At 46.9% G+C, this 21,052-nt stretch overlaps 2 protein-coding genes across 7 annotated transcripts; one reads left to right on the top strand and one right to left on the bottom strand.

Moving 5' to 3' along the window:
* The first annotated feature begins 119 nt into the window (after nucleotides 1–119).
* zdbf2 (zinc finger, DBF-type containing 2) lies at nucleotides 120–12,716 on the top strand. 4 transcript variants are annotated; one of them, XM_006791897.3, is made up of 11 exons: nucleotides 120–290; nucleotides 2,178–2,268; nucleotides 2,406–2,440; nucleotides 2,530–2,560; nucleotides 2,644–2,740; nucleotides 2,821–2,975; nucleotides 8,488–9,028; nucleotides 9,104–9,220; nucleotides 9,295–9,641; nucleotides 10,996–11,158; nucleotides 11,230–12,716. In XM_006791897.3, the coding sequence occupies exons 3-11, from the start codon at nucleotides 2,419–2,421 to the stop codon at nucleotides 12,016–12,018; spliced, it is 2,262 nt and encodes a 753-aa protein (XP_006791960.1). In that variant the 5' UTR covers nucleotides 120–290; nucleotides 2,178–2,268; nucleotides 2,406–2,418; the 3' UTR covers nucleotides 12,019–12,716. The 4 variants fall into 4 exon arrangements, with proteins under 4 accessions (XP_006791960.1, XP_006791958.1, XP_006791959.1 ...); XM_006791895.3 differs by having other exon boundaries at nucleotides 2,080–2,268; XM_006791896.3 differs by lacking the exon at nucleotides 120–290 and adding an exon at nucleotides 318–869 and having other exon boundaries at nucleotides 2,080–2,268.
* dytn (dystrotelin) lies at nucleotides 12,508–19,347 on the bottom strand. Of its 3 annotated transcripts, none has more exons than XM_087851809.1 (14): nucleotides 19,329–19,347; nucleotides 17,361–17,435; nucleotides 15,526–15,724; nucleotides 15,285–15,370; nucleotides 15,108–15,187; nucleotides 14,970–15,041; nucleotides 14,736–14,899; nucleotides 14,550–14,661; nucleotides 14,196–14,329; nucleotides 13,960–14,119; nucleotides 13,825–13,871; nucleotides 13,587–13,728; nucleotides 13,072–13,504; nucleotides 12,508–12,769 (listed from the first exon to the last, which is right to left on the bottom strand). In XM_087851809.1, exons 1-14 carry the CDS (start codon nucleotides 19,345–19,347, stop codon nucleotides 12,645–12,647), a joined length of 1,848 nt encoding a protein of 615 aa, XP_087707935.1. In that variant the 3' UTR covers nucleotides 12,508–12,644. The 3 variants fall into 3 exon arrangements, with proteins under 3 accessions (XP_087707935.1, XP_087707933.1, XP_087707934.1); XM_087851807.1 differs by lacking the exon at nucleotides 19,329–19,347 and adding an exon at nucleotides 17,622–17,835 and having other exon boundaries at nucleotides 17,361–17,518; XM_087851808.1 differs by lacking the exon at nucleotides 19,329–19,347 and adding an exon at nucleotides 17,742–17,791 and having other exon boundaries at nucleotides 14,970–15,187; nucleotides 17,361–17,509.
* Nucleotides 19,348–21,052: the final 1,705 nt, after the last annotated feature.

Below are 21,052 nucleotides of genomic sequence, written 5' to 3'. Positions count from 1 at the left end.
CCCAAGCTCATGATGTAATGTGAAACTTGGGCTGTGATTGGAGGACAGAAACAACTTTTTTTTTTTTTTTTTTTTTTTTTTTTAAAACCCTGGAACCCGGGCTGTAGAGGCTGCACTTCTCCGTGCGGCCTGCTGGCGGCGGCACGCCCCCGTTGTGTTGCAGCGAATGGAGCCGTGGAAGAAGAGTCGGACCGGAACTTAAACAGAGGGGGGTAGCAACGCGCGACGGCGGAGGACTTTTAAATCTGTGGAAACTGAACAAAAGCAAGAAGAAGAACAAACAGCGGAAGGTAAACGGTTTCTGTCCGCCCTGATGTGAATGCACCGAGCCCGCAGACAGCCACTCAGCTGCTCTTTCGGCCTGACCTAGCGGGCTAACCATGCTACCTCATAGCCAGGTGCTAATGCTAACAGCTGCCGTGAGGGTAAAGCCACGTCACCGGCAGCATGACGAGCGGCGTCGCCATGGTTACCGCGAGTCCGGTTTAAGTCGGGGTCAGCGTGAGTTTAACCAGTCAGGCTTAAGAGGGGAGGTTAGCACGCGGCTAGTTAGTTTCAGTCAGAATCAACCAATTAGAGCTCGGTTCAGGCGACAGTAGCCAATCAGAGCGCAGGGAGAGCAGGGCTGTGACTGGTTAGTCGAAGGCGCCGTGTAAACAACAGAAAGGGTTTTTGTTTACACACAAATAACTGACATAATTGCTTGTTTATTCAGAGTTACCATGGAAACGGGAGCTGATTATAAACACACTGCGTTAACCGCCGGTCACATAATAGCAGTGGAGCTGGCAGTGTTGAACCAATCACAGGTGTTTCATGGGTCATGTGAACCTTCCACAGATGAGAGACACCAGAGATTTCATCAGATGGTGATAAAGATCTACACACAACATAATAAACGGTTTCAGTAACACAGCGGTGTGACAGTGAGACGCTCAGTCTAAGCTTCAGTCAGTGGTTCATATGAAATCAGTAAGTCTTATTGAAAACATCTGGAAATCAAAGAATCAGTGACAAGGTCAGCTGACCTGAAACTCTGAACATCACAATTAGATTGGTCAGAAGATGTAGCCCCGCCCCTTTCTCTATGAAGCGCCTTGAGGCGACTTTGGTTGTGATTTGGCGCTATATAAATAAAATTGAATTGAATGTAAGCATGCAGGTTCAACACTGGGTTAACCTGAAGCAGCGGTCCTTCAGTCAGTAAAGCAGCTCTGTGTACGTGGAGGTCACACAGGAGGCTGTTTAATTTACATATGAATCATTTTAGTAGCAGATACACCTGCACTCAAACACCAATCACAGCACAGCATCGCCTGTACTGCACTCATATACGCTCATGTATGGGACTCCTCCCCGCTGACATGGTGTGTAACAGGTCATGTGACCACGAGGCAGGAGTCAAAGGCCTCCTCAGGTACGTCTCTGAGCAGATGAATAGAGCTTCGTGAAGAGCCTCCGACGTTCTACTGAAAGACGTCTGTAAACGTTAATGATCAGTTATCAGGGATCAGCTGTGACTCAGCAGGCGATCGTAATCTGAACATCACCTGATCCCAACCAGGTGTTCTGATCATTTACCGTGGTGACGCAGCCAGGTAAGTCCCTGGTGCTGATGCTGTGTTGGTGTGTGTGTCTGACTGTATATGTGCAGTCAGATGGTTCCCGTGCCAACGGTCTGCTTCTTTAACTTTAACTCAAACAGCTGCTGGTCCCGCCCACGCCAGACTGACCAAAGTGAGAATAACAGCCAATGGGAGTACCTCATTCTGCAAGGGGGCGGGTTTAAAAGTGTTCTAATTGGCCCCTGAAGCTCAGGTGGGCTGTCCTGTTGGCAGCTGTTAGAAGTGTTCACAGTTAAGAAACGCCTGTTTCAGGCTCTGTGACCTTTAACTTAATAATTCCAACTCAACAGCCTATTACCTGTGAGCTGTGACATCACAAACCCTCACTAGGGCTGTACAAGCCCCGTCCTCACACAGCCAGTCACATTACTGAGCTGTGAGTGTGTATGATGTGATAAATAAGCACCCTCAGGTGTTTCCAACCTGGCTGCATAATGGACTGTCTGTGCTGCAGGTTTACCTGGACCAATCAGAGGCTTCCTGTCTCATGATCAGACAGGCCAGTGTGTTTCGCTGACTTCTGACCCATAATCAATCACTTCCCGTTTGTAGCTCCAGGCTCATGGACACACTCACCTTACCACTGGTTACAGCATGGAGCACTGTGACTGGAGAGAGAGGTCACTGACTGCACGTCCTCCAGGTGAGTACTGACACCAGACGTATCACATAGTCCCTCACAAACACACACAACTTCCACTCTGACGCCGCGGCGCCCGTACACGCCGCCATCTATCTATCTACCTGCGTGTGTGCTGACTCTCACCTGTTTGTTTTCAGATCTCCAGTCAGGATGTCCGACTCCTCTGATGAAGGTAGAACACACACACACACACACACACACACACACACACACACACACACACACAGGTGATATCTGTCTCACACTGTGTGTTTCTTTCAGATGACCAGAGGAAGGCTGAGCCTACCAGCAGGTGAGTGTACCTGTGCAGGAGCGTTCAGCTTCTGTTTCAGAGATAGGTGAGCTCTGTGGTCACATGTGTTGTTTGTGTGACAGGATGTGGGCGGAGCCTCAGCCTGGCCCGTCCAGGTGTCAGCCCAGCAGACAGGGTTACTGTGGTTACTGCAGAGTCCTGTACAGGAACCTGGACCAGGTATGCACACACGTCACAGGAGAACCTGAACGTGCCCTTAGGTCATGTGACTCTCTGATCACGTCGTGTGTCTTTTCCAGCACCTGTCCAGTCTCAGACACCTGGATTCAGTCCGGGCGTCCTCCAGAGGCTCAGGGTCCACCTCCTCAGCAAGCGGCAGAAACAGACTGACGCTGCTGGAGCGCTTCCTCCAGGACGTTCTGCAGCACCACCCACATCGCTACGACGACCCCAGGTAACCCACATAGATGCACCTGTGACAGTCTCAACCTGTGTGTTCACATGAAAGGGGCGGAGCTGGCACCATGTGACCAATCTGAAAGGGACATTTCACAGCTCATGTGACAGAACACAATCCCCGCGAGTGTCACCTGCTACAAACATGACACTATCAGAGGATTAAAACCCTACCAGTGAAATATTCTGAGAATTAATGTCTGTGATTGCACACCAGTACTGTCGCTGTCAGCTGTACTATGTTAGACATGTGACCAACCTGTCTCCGTGACAGCGAGCCGGCTAAACAAAAACAGCTGTTATAAGCTAACATTAGGCCAGCTCCTGTTAGGCTCGAGTGTCCTAAAAATTACGCTTTCCCTCAGTTTGATTACTTCCTCACATCCTACAACTTCACTACATGTCCAACAAACTTAGATCTACTTCAAAGACAAATTCATTAATGCAAACTAAAAACAGCTAACAGGATTAAGTGAGCAGAACACCTACCCACGGAAAATTTCAGGATAGCCTCAGTATTGCTGTCAGCAGTGAGCTTCTCTGACTCACATCGTTTTCAGCCTCTTCCAGAGTAAATAAAGGTGGGGGCTTCTCACATAGATAGCTGAGGTAAACGGAGGGAAAACTCCACAGTGGCTCCAGTAGTAGAAACTCACTGTGGCTATTATGGGGTATATGGGATCTCTCTTGGATACAATACAACTTTATTTGTATAGCACATTTAAAAGACCAGTGGTACACCAAAGTGCTTTACAATAAAAACAGGAAAATTAAGACAATAACTAAAAGACTATTAACAAAGTACCACATATGTCATCAGGTTAAGGGCACTAATTATACAGCAATAAAAGGGAATATAAGAACAAAGTTACTAAGAACAGATATAGCTAAAAGATAAAGTACATAAATAGGAAATGGATGACTGAAATATGTTTGTTTTTCTGTATTTTCAGTCTCACCACCTTCCCTCTGCTCTCCTTTTATCATCTGTCCGCTGTTACCCTGGTAACGGTGGCCAGAGCTTTGTGACTGGTTTGCCAGACACCAAATATTCTAGCGCAGGGGTAGGCAACCTTTCTGATGGCGAGTGCCATTTAAAATTTCCTCAGAGGTCACTGTGCCATATGATTGCATTAGCAATCAATTTAATAACACTCTATATTAACAGTTACACACTATATACAGGGTGGGCCATTTATATGGATACACTGTAATAACATGGGAATGGTTGGTGATATTAAAGTCCTGCATGCCATCCAAGCATGCCATTGTTTCTCTAGTGACATTACCAACAAGTTTGATGTGTCACATGACCCTCTTCCTATTGAAAAAAAACAAAGGTTGTATCCAAGATGGCCGACTTCTAAATGGCCACCATGGTCACCACCCATCTTGAGGAGTTTGCCCCCTCACATATACTAATGTGCCACAAACAGGACTTTAATATCACCAACCATTCCCATGTTATTACGGTGTATCCGTATAAATGGCCCACCCTGTAGAACCACTTTATAGAATCATATTTGTTCCAGATGTTGGCAGCTATCAGCGAATAGTTATCAGCTATTTTGAAACAAAAAAAGACTTTTTATCCATAACAAGAACTCCATAACAGCAAATGGACTGTACAACAGAAAATACAAATGCTATATATGGTCTCCTCACAAGAATGATAAGAAAAGCCAATATGACATGTCTGTTAATACAGAGACACACATGTTAGTGTGATCTCTGGTCTCCCAGACACAGGTCTCCCAGTGTCCAGCATTCAGAGGCTACCTGAGGACTCATGTGAGAGAAAATCTGCTCACACAGATATGTAGAGCCAAATACTGTCAATAAGGCCTCTGCAATGTTCTGAAGACAGTTAAACTTGTCAGGTAGTGATGTCCAGCAGGTGAACATGCAGCTCCATGAACATGCACAGCTGTGGATTCCAGCTGCTTCGATGTTGCATTAACTGGCATTAACTCAGCCAGTTAATGCGAGACAAACCAGCTGCTCATTAAAGATTTCTGGTTTGATCAGAAAAGAAAACATTGGTCCAAACACCTGAAAGTCCCAAAAATGCATTGTGTCTCGAGTCTACGGATGTATCCGTGTATCTCCGTGGTGCTGATGCTGTGCTGAGCAGAAAGCTCCTGAAGCTTTTGAAGTGTCGGGATGTGGAAAGCTAACAACGTCCCTCTCACCAGCAGGCTAAGTTATTTTAAGCAGCCCGGGTATTTTGACTAAAGACCGGCCCCCCAGGTATTAAAGCCATAAAGCCTTTGAATGAAAACAGACGCTGTTGTGACAGTGATGTGTCTTGTTGGTATATGTAGGATTTCTATACATTTTACATCAGATAAAAACTTTGGTTGTAAGATTCAGATAATTATTTATTAAAAGTGAGACATTTTAAATGAGAATAAGAAAGAAAAGTATGTCTTTGTGCCCCCCTTTCCCTGTTAATGCCCTACCTGCCCCCCTGGCAACACTGTGCTAGACCCGCCCCTGCACAGTTACCAGCTGTCAGCTGCGTAGAAAAGGATCCTGGTGTTATTTGTCTCTCAGAAACAGTTCATAACTTCAACTCATCCATGTCACCTAAAAGGTAAACCTGTTTCTCCATCACCTGTTCAGCTCTGATGATTCAGTAAGGACGTCTCCTGGTTTCATCTTCATGTTTCCCTCTCACCACATATCCAAACCATCATGACTAGCAGCTTTACAGCTGTGGCTCCAGCAAACATCAGCTGATACTAGAAAGTAATATTAGATAAATTCTAACAACAGCTGATCAAGCTTAAACGTGCTGCTGTTGTTTAGCGCGACATCCACTGGTTTCTTCTTTCTGGCGCAAAGTGGGCGAAAAACAAAGAAGAGAGAAAAGCCGATCAGCTGATCATTGATCAGTTTCATGATTGAAGTAGAAACAGGAGAGGGAGGGGAGAGAATGAGAGAAGAAGGCTGTATCCCAATTCAGGGTTTGCAGCCTTAACGGTCCACAAGGGCCGCGTACTCAAAGACCGCTAAGGCCGGAAGTGCGAGGCTTGTGAAATGGGACGTCTAGCCTCCGTCGCGCTGCCCAGGTTGCCTAGCAACCATGATACTAACAGCTGGAAACGTTTCATACAGCTTTGTTTGACAGAAATGAAGGAGAAAATCTTTTGTTTGTTTGTTTCTACATGAGCTTTGATCATTTTCTGATTAAGCTCAGCTATTGAACGGCGTATATTTTAAAGTAAAGGCTTTAAAACCAAGTTAGTACAAACGTCACTAATGTCACATGACTGTGCCGACATGTGGCCAACAGTAATGTTTTAATGTTCTTCGTTATTAAACATTTGCACATAAATAAGTGAAATGATATTCAGTACTTAAAGTTTACTCTTCGGGCGCCCCTCATCCGCCGTTTTTTTTTCGGCAAAATTATCCACACCCACCGCCGCGCTATGCATTCTGGGATATGTTGGGCCACGAGGTCTACACCGCCACGTCCTTAAAATTCAGGGACATGAAGGACACATTTGAGGGCCGCATTTCGAGCAGCCTTTGAATTGGGACAGCCTTCGTCGCGTCGCGGTGACGTAATCGGCCTTAAAATGCGGCCTTTAAGGCTGCAGACCCTGAACTGGGACACAGCCGAAGAGGCAGCTGTGCAGCAAAGACAGAATAACTCCACCTTTGTGTCTTTTTTCATTCTAGCTGAAGTCCGGGACAAACTGCGTCCCCTCTCAGCTCAACACGAATAAACAAAATAAACTCCACCTGAACTTGGTTTATATCTGGTTTATAGACTGCAGGTCATAACTTCTTACCTGAAGTTCAGTTCACCTGACGCTGGTGAAATATTAGTGTGTCATGTATTTGTTCACGACATTTTTCTTATGGGCAAAAGTATTGATATCATGATGAACAAGGGTGGTGATTCTTATGACTTTGTGTATATAATTTGGCATTTTGTACAAATGTATGCTGATAGTACAAACATGATATCATTTCAGTCATTTCAAAGGTTTATTTGCATGACGCACAAACAGACACAATTGAAAGGTACAAATGTGCATGAAATGAATTCAAACGTGCTGCAGATGTGTGTCACAGGTTGATCTGGCTGTAGGCTGTGGCACGTGGCCAGAGGTGGCGCTGGTTGACTCGAGTCCATGTTAGTGCACACAGTAAACTGCTCGCTTTAGTTGAGCAGCAAAAACGCTGAAACCGGAGAAATAAAACGTGCGAGGGGAACGATAACGACAACAAGAGTCTCCTGATCGTTTACTCTTGCTGTCCTGTGAACAACATCGGCGTGGTGTTAATTGTTTGCTGTTTTCGCGATCGGGTCGCACATGAGGATATCACCAGGTAAACTCGCCACATTTTTAAACATTTTGTTGTTCAACAGCATCAAGACTGACGGAGTGTGTTTGAGATAACCTCACAGGTGTCACAGATCACACATTTGGCGTTTTTTTTGCTGGTTTTTCGGTTGCAGCTCCTGAAACTCAAGTCTGCCACACATCTGTTCGACCAACGCCAGTTAATCTAAACGCCAGTTGATCTAAACGCCAGTTGATCTAAACGCCAGTTGATCTAAACGACAGTTGATCTGGAACACCGGCGGCCGAACATCGGGCCACCGATGGCCAGTCCAGCTATGGCCGTGCCATCAGTTAACCCTTCGTGCCTAGGGTTGCCGACCCCTGTTCGAGTCACTCTGAGGCTAACAAAGATTTGAACGTGTACATGAAGCTGAGGATCGGGACAGACCACACTAACCTCATGTTGCTGATGGATGATCTCAGATGAAGTTGGGGCTGTTCTCAGTATCTTTTCATTTGCATTTGCCCATCAGGAACTCTCACATAAACTTTTATTGAGGGGGCAAAGTTAGCTGTGTCGTCCAGCTTCGCTGTGCTAATGTGTTTATATTACTATAGCTCTGTAGGTAGAACACCATTATACCTCGAGGGCCAGTGTCCTGCAGGTTTTAGATCCCACCCTGGGTCTACACAGCTGAATCACATGATTAGTTCATTACCAGGCCTCTGGAGAACTGCTGACATGTTGGGGAGGTCATTCAGCCATTTGAATCAGCTGTGTTGGATCACGGACACATCTAAAAACTGGAGGACACCGGCCCTCGAGGCCGGGAGTTGGGGGCCCCTGACCTAGGGTGACTGAAGGTGGTCCACCTTCAGTCACCCTACAAACGTCACTGCTGTTTAGTTTTCTGTCTTCATTCACGGGACTTCCTTTAACTCCCTGCTAACCTCTAGCTACATGAAACTTCATAAATCCTGTTTCTTATGGATCCCTGGAAGTTTACAACAGTCTGCATCCAGAGACAGCTAATGACGCAAGACTCAGGAGGTAGACACCCCAGTAATAAGTGAACTACCTTCATAGTAAATCCACAGTTACCCCTGAAGTTACCTGGATAGGACAGGTAGCTTCAGGGTTTCATAGACCTCTGACAACTCAAACAAACCTGTTTATTTACCTGTCCAATTGTTTGCCCCCCTCAGGCCGTCTCACACTGACCTCCCATCAGTTTCCACCCCCCCATTGCCAAAAGCGGAGCTCGATGAAGTCCGTTTGTCCGATGACAGCCGGTCTCAAGGTACCCGGGAATGCCTGCCCAGCTCTGATGACGCTTCCTGTCACCCAGCCCGTCCGATGGAAGAAGATGATGCCTGCAGCCAGTCAGGCGACAGAGTGGGCCAGGAGAGGCTGTCTGTACCTATAAGAGAGCAGGACGAAGGCGTCATTGATCACACCCACTCTCCTTACCGCAGAGCGCCGGCCTCTCAGTTGGAGACTCCGCCCCCTGTCCATAGGAAAGCCCATAGGAAGACGAACAGGAGGAAAACCAGTGAGTCCTCGTCCTCCTCGCAGCGCCCTGGAGGTCCAGGCCATGGCCCTCGACCCCACCTGGCCCCCACAGACCACAGGCCTGGTCCAGGTGAGAGGCCCTGGCTCACCTGGCAGAGGGAGAGGAGGGAGGCCCACAGAGAGGATGCCTTCTCCTCAGGCCACACGGACCCTCTGGACCAGACCATCGAGGAGGTTAGTTCCTGTTCCAGTACTCTGATGGTTCCCAGGTGGACTTCCTGTCAACCAGTGTCTCTGTTCCACCCGCAGGTGATTCAAAGGTGCTGTTATGGCGCCATTTCCTGCCAAGATGATACAGACAGCTTCCAGCTAAGCCTCCCTGTTTCCATGGAAACACAGAGTGAAGACTGGGACTCGCCTGTGCAGGTACCTGTGGGTCCAGGGAAGAATTGGGCGTGTCCTGACAAGCGCAGACACTGATCACTGATGTCACCTTGCAGGTGGTTTTGCAACGAGCGCAAACTCTCAGTGACACACCTGCGCAGGTGAGTCAGGCGGAGGGGCGGGACCTCTGCCATCTGATGGACGCGCAGGTGGACGTGGAAGATAGAGTGTACTCACAGCAGCTGCACTTTGCCCTCCACGGTCCTGGTGACAGGACGGAGGAGGGGTTCTGGACCCTACCCATCGAGGAGGTGAGGCCCACCACGGAGCGTATCCCAGAATCCTTCAGGGGCAAGACCTGGACCCAGATCCAGCAGGAGGACGAGCAGAAGGTGGAGAGGCTGGTGAGACAGTTCAGGCGCGGGCGCTTCATCTGCTACTTCGACACAGAGTCCCTCGCCAGGTGAGCCAGAACCTGCCAATATTACAATCCAGAGGAAACAAGAATCAGCTGAGCTCACTTAAAGCTAGTTGAGCTGACCTGATAAGGCTCTAGAGTGCGACCAGTTTGGTTGCAAATACGACCTAATTTCTCAATGGAGCGACAAAAAAAAATCCTAGGTTCTAGTAAAAAAAAAAAGTCTCTGTGTGGCCAACAACAGACAGCATTATGCCCATATCATGGTCTAAACCAGAGATAGTCAAGGTCGGGACCTCTCAGGTGCCCATGCACAAGGTCAGATGTTCAGATATTGAGATGTTCAGTTCAAAACCTTTGAGGCACTTAATTTTGACTTTCTTTTAATTTTATATATCTTAAGATATTTTAAGTTTAAATTTCAGCTCAGTGAAGCACTTTAAGCACAAGAACGTTTCTACACCAAAGCACTAAAGCACACTTAAAATCCTTTAATTTCCTCAAAAGTGTGCCATGTATGAACTCTGGTTGTGCTTACTGACCACAAAACGATTTTATGTGCACGGCGCTCAAAAATCTGTCAAAATGGTTCAGTATCTTTGGTAAGCTATGAAGCCGCACCGCTTGATAGATTGTTGGAGCACAGCTGCTACCACAGTCAGCAGCCTCGTGTAGTAATACGTACTGTGCTTCAGCATAATATTACCGTATTGTGTGTGTATAAGGACCCCAAAATGGCTCCTGTTATCCATGCTTACGACGTGGATTTCAAACTCTTATCAGTCACGCAGGAATAGAGCAGCTGAGAGAGGATTTAACATTAATGAATCAATGATACAGAAGTAGAGGAAGCAAGACGAATGAGTTGAGTTTATTAAAGACTTATCTGTCTGTTTGGTTTCTTATAAACCCGTGCACCTTATGGTCTGAAAAATACGGTAACTTATCTTTCTTGTAGAAATGTGCTCCAAATAAAGAACAAGATTGTTAGTTAATCACTTATAAATCAATGTTGTCTGTATGGACAGTATTAAAAACAAAGTGAACATGTAAAGCTGCGGCGTTAAGCGATGTGGTTGAAAAATTTGTGTGCACGTAACTTTTGTTACTTTTGTTGTTAGGTGCACCAGTGCAGCCATGGCAAAACGTTAGTCTAGAGACCCGAGTCTCCTTACGTTTGCAGTCTGAGGTAGTAAAAGTAAATGGTAAATAATAATATCAATAACATCAATAACATCCTGGTTAAAGATATCCTGGATTAAGATACTTCAGGTATAAGAACTGAAGTGGTCGCTGTCACGCAACCTTTCCACTAAAACGAGGTTTTACTCTGCGGGTAATCCATGTTCAGGTCGTAAATCACACCCATGACTCTCTCTGCTGATGTCATCAAACTCAGGTATGGTAGGCGGAGCCAGAAAATGAAGGGGGATGCTGAACCCGAGGAGGTGGAGCCAGATGCAGGTATGCTACCCCTGCTGGACCCAGACGAGGGGGACTATGTGTATATGAGGAAAAGGAGGGGAAGGAGGCGGAGCTTCAGACTGGCATCAAGGTGTCAGGTGAGTCGTGTGACTTAGAGCGCTGTCAGTCCCTGCAAAAGAACAAGGTCTCACCTGCACTGTTCCTGCAGGTGGTGAAGGTCAGTCACAGCACTCAGACAGTCCGATTGGTCGTTCCCGCCGTGCATCAGCTATCCCCTGAGGCCACACCCATCGACTACCCACAAGCCAATCCAGAGGCAGCTGAGAGGACACCTGTGCCGACGTGGCGGTCTCTCCCTTCGTCGTACTCCAGCATCATCACACCTGTACAGCCACGCACTTCGCTGGTCTACCTACTCTCCTCCCCATCAGCCTCCGCCCCCACCCGCGTGTCTGCGTTAGGCTCCACCCACAAACGCTGCAGAAAGAAACGCCGCCCGCTGGAGCAGCAGGGGTTAAAGGTCAAATACAAACGACTTCCTGTCAGGTTCTACGACCCCGCCTCCAACCGTATCCTCAAGAACCCACCCAGAGGCCTCCTGTGGCGCAGAGGCTCCACCCCCTCTGGGCCGCCGCCTCCCTGTGTTCGTCAGCTGTTCAGGAGTCTGAGCCCGGACCTGAACACCGATAGAACGCCCACAGAGGTCAAAGGTCACAGCAGCAGCCTTTTGCTAAGCACGCTAAGCAGGGACTCTGCTCAGTCCGACATAACTCAGGCTCCGCCCCTCAACAGGCTGTCAGAGAGCAGAAGAGGGGCTAGAAGGGAGAGGGCACTCCCCCCACCCTCCCAGATACAAACCAGGGGTCAGGCCACACCCCTTCACCCAAGGAGGGAGGGGCTGCGTCGGGCTGGACCCGGCAGGAAACCCCCAATCTCTGCAGGCCCCGCCCCCTTACTGTCATCACGCCGGAGGAGGGGCCGCAGGTCGCGGCGATAGCTGATTTTCAAAATGAAAGTCTTATTTTTCATGAAACCTGATGGTGCTGGTTATTGATGGGTTATTGATCAGTTATTCTGGGATAATGTAGCCTTTAATTAGGCTGTTAGTGTATGGAAGCCTGCTGGTGCCAATTTTAAAATGGAAACTGAATCCATTTATCATTTTTACTGTGTTTGTAGTACGACTTGCCTGTCACTCACCTGTCCAGGTGTGTTTTAAATGCCAGGTTTGTTTTGGCCATAATGATGTTTTCAAATCTGATTGTTTTAAAATGTTAATTTTTAAAGTTAAAAATCTAAATATAAAGTTTAATCTGTCCATTTTGAAGAGCTTTTATTGTTTTAATTTAATTATTTTAAAGTTTTATTTGGGAAGCATTTGAGTAAAAATTATGAATGGATTTTATTTATTGTGTGTCAACAAAATTCGGATGAATTGTTAAAAAATATGACAAAAGAAATTTCATGTTTTATTTAAATTCATGTTTGTAAAACATCACATGAAACATGACGACTTGATGATGATCCTGGCAGCTTCACGTCTCCATAGAAACACGTTATGTTTTGGTAACTTTTCTACAGGTGAACTTTGATACTTTTTGTATCTGTGCATTTATTTAATGTTTAAATAAAGTTTTCTAAGCTGGACGAATCAGCTGGTGAGTTTGTTTCCATAGCGTCGACCAGGTGGAGCATCGAGTCTCCCACCTGCTCTGCAGCCTGCAGAAGCTCCGCCCTCGTCCTCTCACCTGGACACAGAGTTAGAAACATGATGTAACATTAATTTTAGTGTTTGAAGGACAAAGTTATCAAAGAGATGAAGAAGAAAGGACAAAGAGACTGAGCTGGAAAGGATCTGCAGCAGCTGTAAATGATGCACTGACTGTTACAGGTACTGACTGTCAGGTGTGTGCTCACCTGACAGGTGAGTCTGACCTCAGGCAGTCATTTCCGTTTCCTTCTGCAGTCTCAGTCACCTGTCTGAGTCCACCTGTCTGTGCCTCACCTGTCTGTGCCTCACCTGTCTGTGCCTCACCTGTCTGTGCCTCACCTGTCTGAGTCCACCTGTGTGTCTCCAGCGCAGCCTTCAGTCGTTCTACAGTCCCCTGCAGCAGCGTCTCTGAACCACGTGGCCCATGTTCCTCCTCTTCTTCAGACAGACTGTTTCGTTCTCCTTGTAGCTCCGCCTCCTCAGGGCCATGCTGTAGCTCTACTGGATGATGTGGAGACATGCGACCTGCAGACTCCTCCTCACAGTCTCCATCAGGTGAGGGAGGTGAGCCCTGGTGGATTGTGGGAGATGTTTGAGTTTGAAGTTCTTCCTGGCTCCACTCATCCTCTATCTCCTCTTCCTCCTCTGTTTCTTCTTCTGTGCTTTTCAGAGTGTCAGAAGTTGGCGTGATGGCTCCTCTTTCTGTGTTCTCCGTGTTGGCACTGTTTGGCATGTTGCTGGCGTGTTGTTGAGCCTCCATCTTGTTCAGAGCCTGAAGAACAACATTTTCAGCTACAACTCCTAGGAGGCACCTCAGCAGTCATCAGCCAATCACTCCGCCCACATCCACTCACCTGTGTGAGCATGCCCTGCAGTTGGGCATTGTACCGCGTCAATGTTTCCACGGTAACTTCCATCTCAGAGCACCTTTCCTCCAGGATGCCCTGCTCGGATTGGACAGTGAGCCGAAACGTTCGGAGCTCCTGCTCCAACAGCCTGATGGGGAAACAAACAACATAAGGTAGCAAACTAAAACAAACAAACATAAACACGAGGCTGATAAACCATCTGGCTGTTTTTCTTTGTTCTCACCATCGGTCCCTCTGTAGGTTCTTCACGTCTGTCAGCAACGCCACTGTCTTCAACGCCAAACACACACAGTCACATGACTGTTGCTATTACATCATTTTTATGACCTCACAGTACACAGTGAGTTCATCACGTCACCTGCTGACTGGACGTGTCCTCATTCGTCTGCAGAGATTTACACGAAGAAGAGCAGTGAGGAGGAGGAGCCTCTGAGGCGCCGTGTGAAACACCCCTCTCAGAGGAGGGGCTGTGAGACGAGCCAGCCAATCGTGTTGAGGCATCAGAAACAGGTGGTGCTCTGAGGGGAAAAGAAATGTAATTATAATAAGATACCTAACGAGGGGGGTCGTATTATGAAAGGGTTATTTTCACACCTGTTCTCCGTCTCGCTTGGCTCCTCCCACATTAGGACCCTCTTCCAATTAGCTTCTCTCTGAGTGTGTCGCCGTGGCAGCAAGGTGTGATGAGCACTGCGCACCAACGAGGTTAGAGACTCTCTCCAGGTGGGCTGGTGTAGAATGACAACTGAACAGGTTATTACTTCCATGTGCACCTGTGGGGATTTACCCCTCGCTTCCTCTCTGCGTCCTCTTACCTGTCAGGCTTTCACCTATTACTCCTGTTACCTTTGTTTCCTGTCACCTGTTCCTCTTACCTGTACTGTTAAATGAGTTCTTACCCCTGATACCTGTTCTGTTCCCTGTGCTTCCAGTCACGTGTGTTCTTACCTGCTTGCAGAACTCGAGCACTGGATGGTGGGTTTTGTGTTTCCTGGTCTGGCGGTCAGTCAGGAAGCAGCTCTGACACACATGGACGTTCACACACTTCATACATCGATACCTGAATACACAGGTAAATCTTCGTCACACATCTGGACCGTGTTTACCCAGTTTCCAGTTTAAAATGTACATCACCTGAGCCCAGTGAAGGGGCGGGTCTTACAGATGTGACAGCGAACGTTGTGCTGGACGCTCTGACTGGCTGACAGCCGGTACAGAGTGGATAACCATAGCAACAGGCATGGCTCACTCTGCAGCCATGACAACAGATGATGCTTGCTCACCGTTGGGGTCAACACCTATAAACACACATAACATGTTAACCATGACGATGGCCAATCACAGCCAGGTGTGCGTTTGTGTTCTCACCCCTTTAAAACACGACTGAACCGCCGCCTCCAAATCGTCCAACACGACTTCCTCCTGAACTGCCGCAGGAACCTGAAAACACACGTTACAGAGAGCAGCAGCAGAGGCATGTTGGGAAATGTAGTGTGAGCTTTTTACCTGGATGAGGTCCGTCAGCAAACACCTGAGTCCAGGCTTGCTGATGGATCCTGAAGGGGTTGTCGAGACCTGCAGCAGACCTGAAAACACCCGAGCTTTATTCTACAGGGCATTTTATTGTGAAGGGCTGTGCATTTTATTGTGAAGGGCTGCTATAGAGCAGTGTATTGTCCTCACCTCTGTACTTTAGCAGCAGGTTATCTGAGGACAGAGCGATCAGAGCGGTTTGAAGAGAGCGAGCTGAAACTTCATCGGACTGACTGCTGCAGCGCGCACACACACACACACACACACACACACGCGCACGCACGCACACACACACACACACACACACACACACACACTGTTACTCTGACTGGGTGCAGTCCTGTTAGTACTATGAGCACTACAAGTAATGTGATACTGTGAGTACACTGACCGGTCAAACAACCTGAACATCAGACTGCATGTCTCCTCAGTAGCTGCTGCAGTCACATGAACTGGCACGTCCTGTGATGCGCTGTGGAACATCCTGTTCAGAGCGCAGGTCACTTCCTGTCTGCTCATTGCGACGTCACGCTGAGCTCCACCCCCCGAGTGGAGAGCCGCTGTGACGTGTTGCACCAACACGGTGTCCACTAGAAACAGACAGCGATGTCACCGTAACATCTGAACATGTACAGGTCAGAGGTCAGCTGACTCTCAGGGCATACGTGCCAACCCTCCCGATTTTACTGGGAGAATCCCGAATTTCAGTGCCCCTCCCGAAAATCTCCCGGAGCCACCAGTCTCCCAAATTTCTCCTGATTTTCCACCAAAACAAAATGAAAACCCACATCCCTGAATTCATAGCGCGGCCCAGCCAATTCCAGTTTCCAACAATGGTAAAATGGTAAATGGTTCTTATGCAGCGCTTTTCTACTCTTCTGAGCACTCAAAGCGCTTTACACAACTAGTGCATTCACCCATTCACACCAGCACATCTTTCTAAGTGCTTCATAGCTAACATTCACACACATTCATACTCCGATGGATGCATCGGAGAGCTATTTGGGGTTAGTATCTTGCCCAAGGATATTTGGCATGCAGACTGGGGGAAGCCAGGAATCGAACCACCAACCTTCTGATCAGTGGATGACCTGCTCCACCACCTCAGCTACAGCCACCCCGTCAATGGCGGCAGCTACTTGGTTTTAACAGTACTCTTATTATTCTTTCTGGGTTGCAAAATAAACTTTTAGCATATTTTCAGGCGAGAATGTAGCTGTGTAAATTTCAAATATCTAAGCCGGCGAGAACAGCAAACTCCCGGCAGATCGTTTTCAAACCCCAGCGGTCTTTCGCTACTCAGGTTAAACGTGATATATAAGGCACACAGATAACCTAAAAATGTTATTGTTTGACTTTTTTCAGTGTTTTATTTGTTCCTGAGTAAATCGGTTTGGCTGAGATTAAAGTTATTAGATTAGATTAAATAAAACTTTATTAATCCCTCGGGAGGGTTTCTCTCAGGGTTTTCACACAGCTGAATAAACGTCAAACAGAAAACTGATGAAAAGAAGCGTGAGATGGTCGAGAAGTTATGTCAGCGTCCGGTTATATTTAGATAGCAAGGAGCAGAAGGCAGAGTTTCACTCCACTGAGGAAGCTCGTGACATCATTTTGAGGGCTAGACCGTCACAGTCGCTCACTTCTGGCCTACCCGGCTTTCAGAGGACCCGGCCCACTTAGACCACGAAGGCCGGGTTCTCAGGTGGATGCAGCCTCTGAATTTGGACAGCCCCGGCTGGGGGACAGTAGTAACTTACTTTAAATATAATTTTAAATAAATAAGCACTGTGAAATTCAAGTTTTCTGTATATGTATACCTAACCTCCCCCCTTATTGAATGTCTCCCTAATTCTCAGGTCTCAAGGTTGGCAAGTATGTCTCAGGGTCAGTGTAGAGCTGAACATCTGACTGTACAAGAGTACACGCAGTGCTACACAGACTACATTCAGTGTACTGTAGTACATGTACTATACTCTGTGTACCAAATGTACTGCAGTACATTTACTACACAGAGTACAGTGTATGTAGTGCAGTACATGTGCTACACAGAGTATAGTACAAGTACTGCAGTACATGTGCTACACAGAGTACATTAAGTGTACTGCAGTACATTTACTACAGAGAGTACATTAAGTGTACTGCAGTACATTTACTACACAGAGTACATTAAGTGTACTGCAGTACATGTGGTAAAGAGAATACACTCAGTGTACTGTTACCCACGGCAACAGCGTCTCTGCAGAGCCTGGAGCTTCATGGCAGTTCTGTAGCCCGATGGACAGATTTGATTGAAACTCTCTGATGAACAGGAAGCAAACATCTGTAAACACTGGTGAGCATAAACATCTGGAAACCCTGGTGAGCATAAACATCTGGAGACACTGGTGAGCATAAACATCTGGAGACACTGGTGAGCATAAACATCTGGAGACACTGGTGAGCATAAACATCTGGAGACACTGGTGAGCATAAACATCTGGAAACCCTGGTGAGCATAAACATCTGGAAACCCTGGTGAGCATAAACATCTGGAGACACTGGTGAGCATAAACATCTGGAGACACTGGTGAGCATAAACATCTGGAGACACTGGTGAGCATAAACATTTGTGTGAACTTCATCGCCTCTGTGTCAGTGCTCAGGTTCATGTACATCAGGCTTCATTTTGTTCTTACTCTTTGTACACATATGTATTGTTTGTGTGTACAAATACATGAAAGTAAGCTGTTTGTAGTGAAGATGTTTGAGTCTTATGATGACCATCAGCACTGTCATTCAGACTGCTCTCAGAGCTCCTCCATCCTCACTGAACTCAGGCTCAAACTCACCTGTCAGGCAGCACTCAGCGATCATCTTACACAAACACCCTGCTCTGAATATGTAATTGAAGACAGTGGGACACTTTACTTTCAGGATGTTGATCTTAACGAACAGTCAAAGGAGCTTGCAAAGAAAAGCGTCTGGACTTCTTTAAGTTGCTTGAAGACGTTTCACCTTCATCCGAGAGGCTTCTTCAGTTCTAAGGTCAAATGGTGGAGAGTCCCAGATATAACCCTGGTGGGAGTGTCCCCCCACAGAGGGACAAAAGGACCCCCTGATGATCCTCTAATCGCCTGAGTCAAGGTGTGGAACTGGGTGTGGGTCCCAATCAGCCAGAGTTTCGGGTGAGTTCATTGTGAAACCTGGCCCCACCTTATCATGCGAATTCCTGAGGTCAGATGGCCCAGGGTGTGAGTGGGCCTTAAGGCGTCTGGGGAGGGAACTCAAAACTGGATTATAGATGGCAGAGAGTTGGTGTCGTAAACCACCGCCTCTGTTCAAAGATGGTCGCTCACAGTGGACATAGCAGCTTCTTTCACTCCTCTTTCAAACCATCTGTCCTCTCTGTCCAAAATGTGAACATTGGCATCCTCGAAAGAGTGACCTTTGACCTTTAGATGCAGATGGACTGCTGAATCTTGTCCTGTGGAGGTGGCTCTTCTATGTTTTGCCATGCGCTTGTAAATGTTCACATTTAAAAGCGCAATGTTCACATTTTGGACAGAGAGGACAGATGGTTTGAAAGAGGAGTGAAAGAAGCATCTATGTCCACTGTGAGCGACCATCTTTGAACAGAGGCGGTGGTTTACGACACCAACTCTCTGCCATCTATAATCCAGTTTTGAGATCCCTCCCCAGATGCCTTAACGCCCACTCACACCCTGGGCCATCTGACCTCAGGAATTCGCATGATAAGGTGGGGCCAGGTTTCACAATGAACTCACCCGAAACTCTGGCTGATTGTGACCCACACCCAGTTCCACACCTTGACTCAGGCGATTAGAGGATCATCAGGGGGTCCTTTTGTCCCTCTGTGGGGGGACACTCCCACTAGGGTTATATCTGGGACTCTCCACCATTTGACCTTAGAACTGAAGAAGCCTCTCGGATGAAGGTGAAACATCTTCAAGCAACTTAAAGAAGTCCAGACGCTTTTCTTTGCAAGCTCCTTTGACTACGATGACCTGGATGACTGAGAACCTTCACAGACATCTTAACGAACAGAACAAAGAACAGACATATTTCTATTCTGTCTCTATTTGCTTTCTGTTTGCTGTCACCTCCTCACACACAGGCTTTTGTTTTTTAAACATGTAGTTGAACCTGAGCTCAGCGGGTTTCAGGTTTCACTGAACAGTGAGGCGATCTTACCGATGGAGTCTGGATCCATGATGAGTCTGAAACACAGAATAAGCTCATTGTTGCTGCTGTTGTTGCTCAGTGTTTCATTCAGAACATGATTAATGATTGATCACGATTAAAGTTACAGTTTAATTCAACAGAGAAAAGAAACTTTAGTAACTTCAGTTTGTTTCAAAGTGCTGACTGTTTGTTTAGTTTCATGAATAATACTTTAAGTCATTCATGTATGAATTTATGTTTTATGAAGTTCACAGAGACTCAGACTTACTAACCTCTAACTAAAAGGCTGTTCCAAAGTATTCACATTACATCCATCAGTAATCAGATTACAGGCATGTGGTTACCGTGTTACAGAGGTTCAGTTATATTTGCGCACTGGGGATAGAAATAAATAAATAAAAACAGAGCAAACAAACTTGTGTTTCAGATGGGTGGAGATGTGAGAATCATCAGTGGCACCGAGCAGGCAAGGAAACTCTGCAGAACTCAAACTACTAAAGTTTTGATCATTCAAATATCATCACAATACTTAAACAGATGAGTTCTAACACTGCTGTCTTCCACGTTTCCTCTCTGATCATCTTCACTGGATTACTGCAAAACTACTGCACACGCTGCTAATACTACCAAACTGTACTGCACACGCTGCTAATACTACCAAACTGTACTGCACACGCTGCTAATACTACCAAACTGTACTGCACACGCTGCTAATACTACCAAACTGTACTGCACACGCTGCTAATACTACCAAACTGTACTGCACACGCTGCTAATACTACCAAACTGTACTGCACACGCTGCTAATACTACCAAACTGTACTGCACACGCTGCTAATACTGCCAAACTGTACTGCACACGCTGCTAATACTGCCAAACTGTACTGCACACGCTGCTAATACTACCAAACTGTACTGCACACGCTGCTAATACTACCAAACTGTACTGCACACGCTGCTAATACTGCAAAACTGTACTGCACACGCTGCTAATACTGCAAAACTGTACTGCACACGCTGCTAATACTGCAAAACTGTACTGCACATGCTGCTAATACTACCAAACTGTACTGCACACGCTGTGAATAGAAAGCACAGAGTTCACGCTGCTCTGCTGTGTCGTGGTGTTTATGGAGATGTGAGGTCATAGTGATGCTCACATTAGTTATAGATTATGAAACAAAAACAGTGACTCTCGGTCAGGAACTCATCAAGGAACGAGCGCAGATCTGAAATCCTCTCATGATTTCAGCACCAGAATAAACCGAGGATCAGACTTTGGGCTCAGCAGGAGGAGTAGACAGGAAGCAGGTCAGTGACCATGGTAACTGAGTCAGACTTTAGCGTTCTTTGTTTTCTAGGCTAACCCTGCTCCTGGATCAGCACAGATACTCTGGACTGTGGTGGACTCTTGTCTCGTCCATGAGGAGGAGGAGGAGGAGGAAGAGAGTTTGTCAGTGAGAACCATAGAAACAAAGACACAGACAGAGACAGTAGAGTCTAAGTAGACACAGACTCACCTCCGTTCACTCTGTCCCAGTTGAAACCCAAGCATCTGCTGCTGAAGACACAAAGTGAAGCTGCTGATGGATGAAGGTTTCAGGTGTCAGCACACCTGCTAATCACCTGCTGCCTGTGGACCAATCTGCAGCCAGCAGAGTGTGACATCAGCTGCTTGCCAGAGCTTCATAATTTATTTAATCTCCGACTCACGATTCCCAGCTTTAGTCATG

The sequence above is a fragment of the Neolamprologus brichardi genome, chromosome 15, assembly GCF_056152115.1.
Source record: "Neolamprologus brichardi isolate AB-2024 chromosome 15, ASM5615211v1, whole genome shotgun sequence".
Taxonomy (NCBI): Eukaryota; Metazoa; Chordata; class Actinopteri; order Cichliformes; family Cichlidae; genus Neolamprologus; species Neolamprologus brichardi.
Note: the sequence above shows the minus strand (reverse complement) of the source record. Positions and strands in the feature narration are given on the sequence as shown.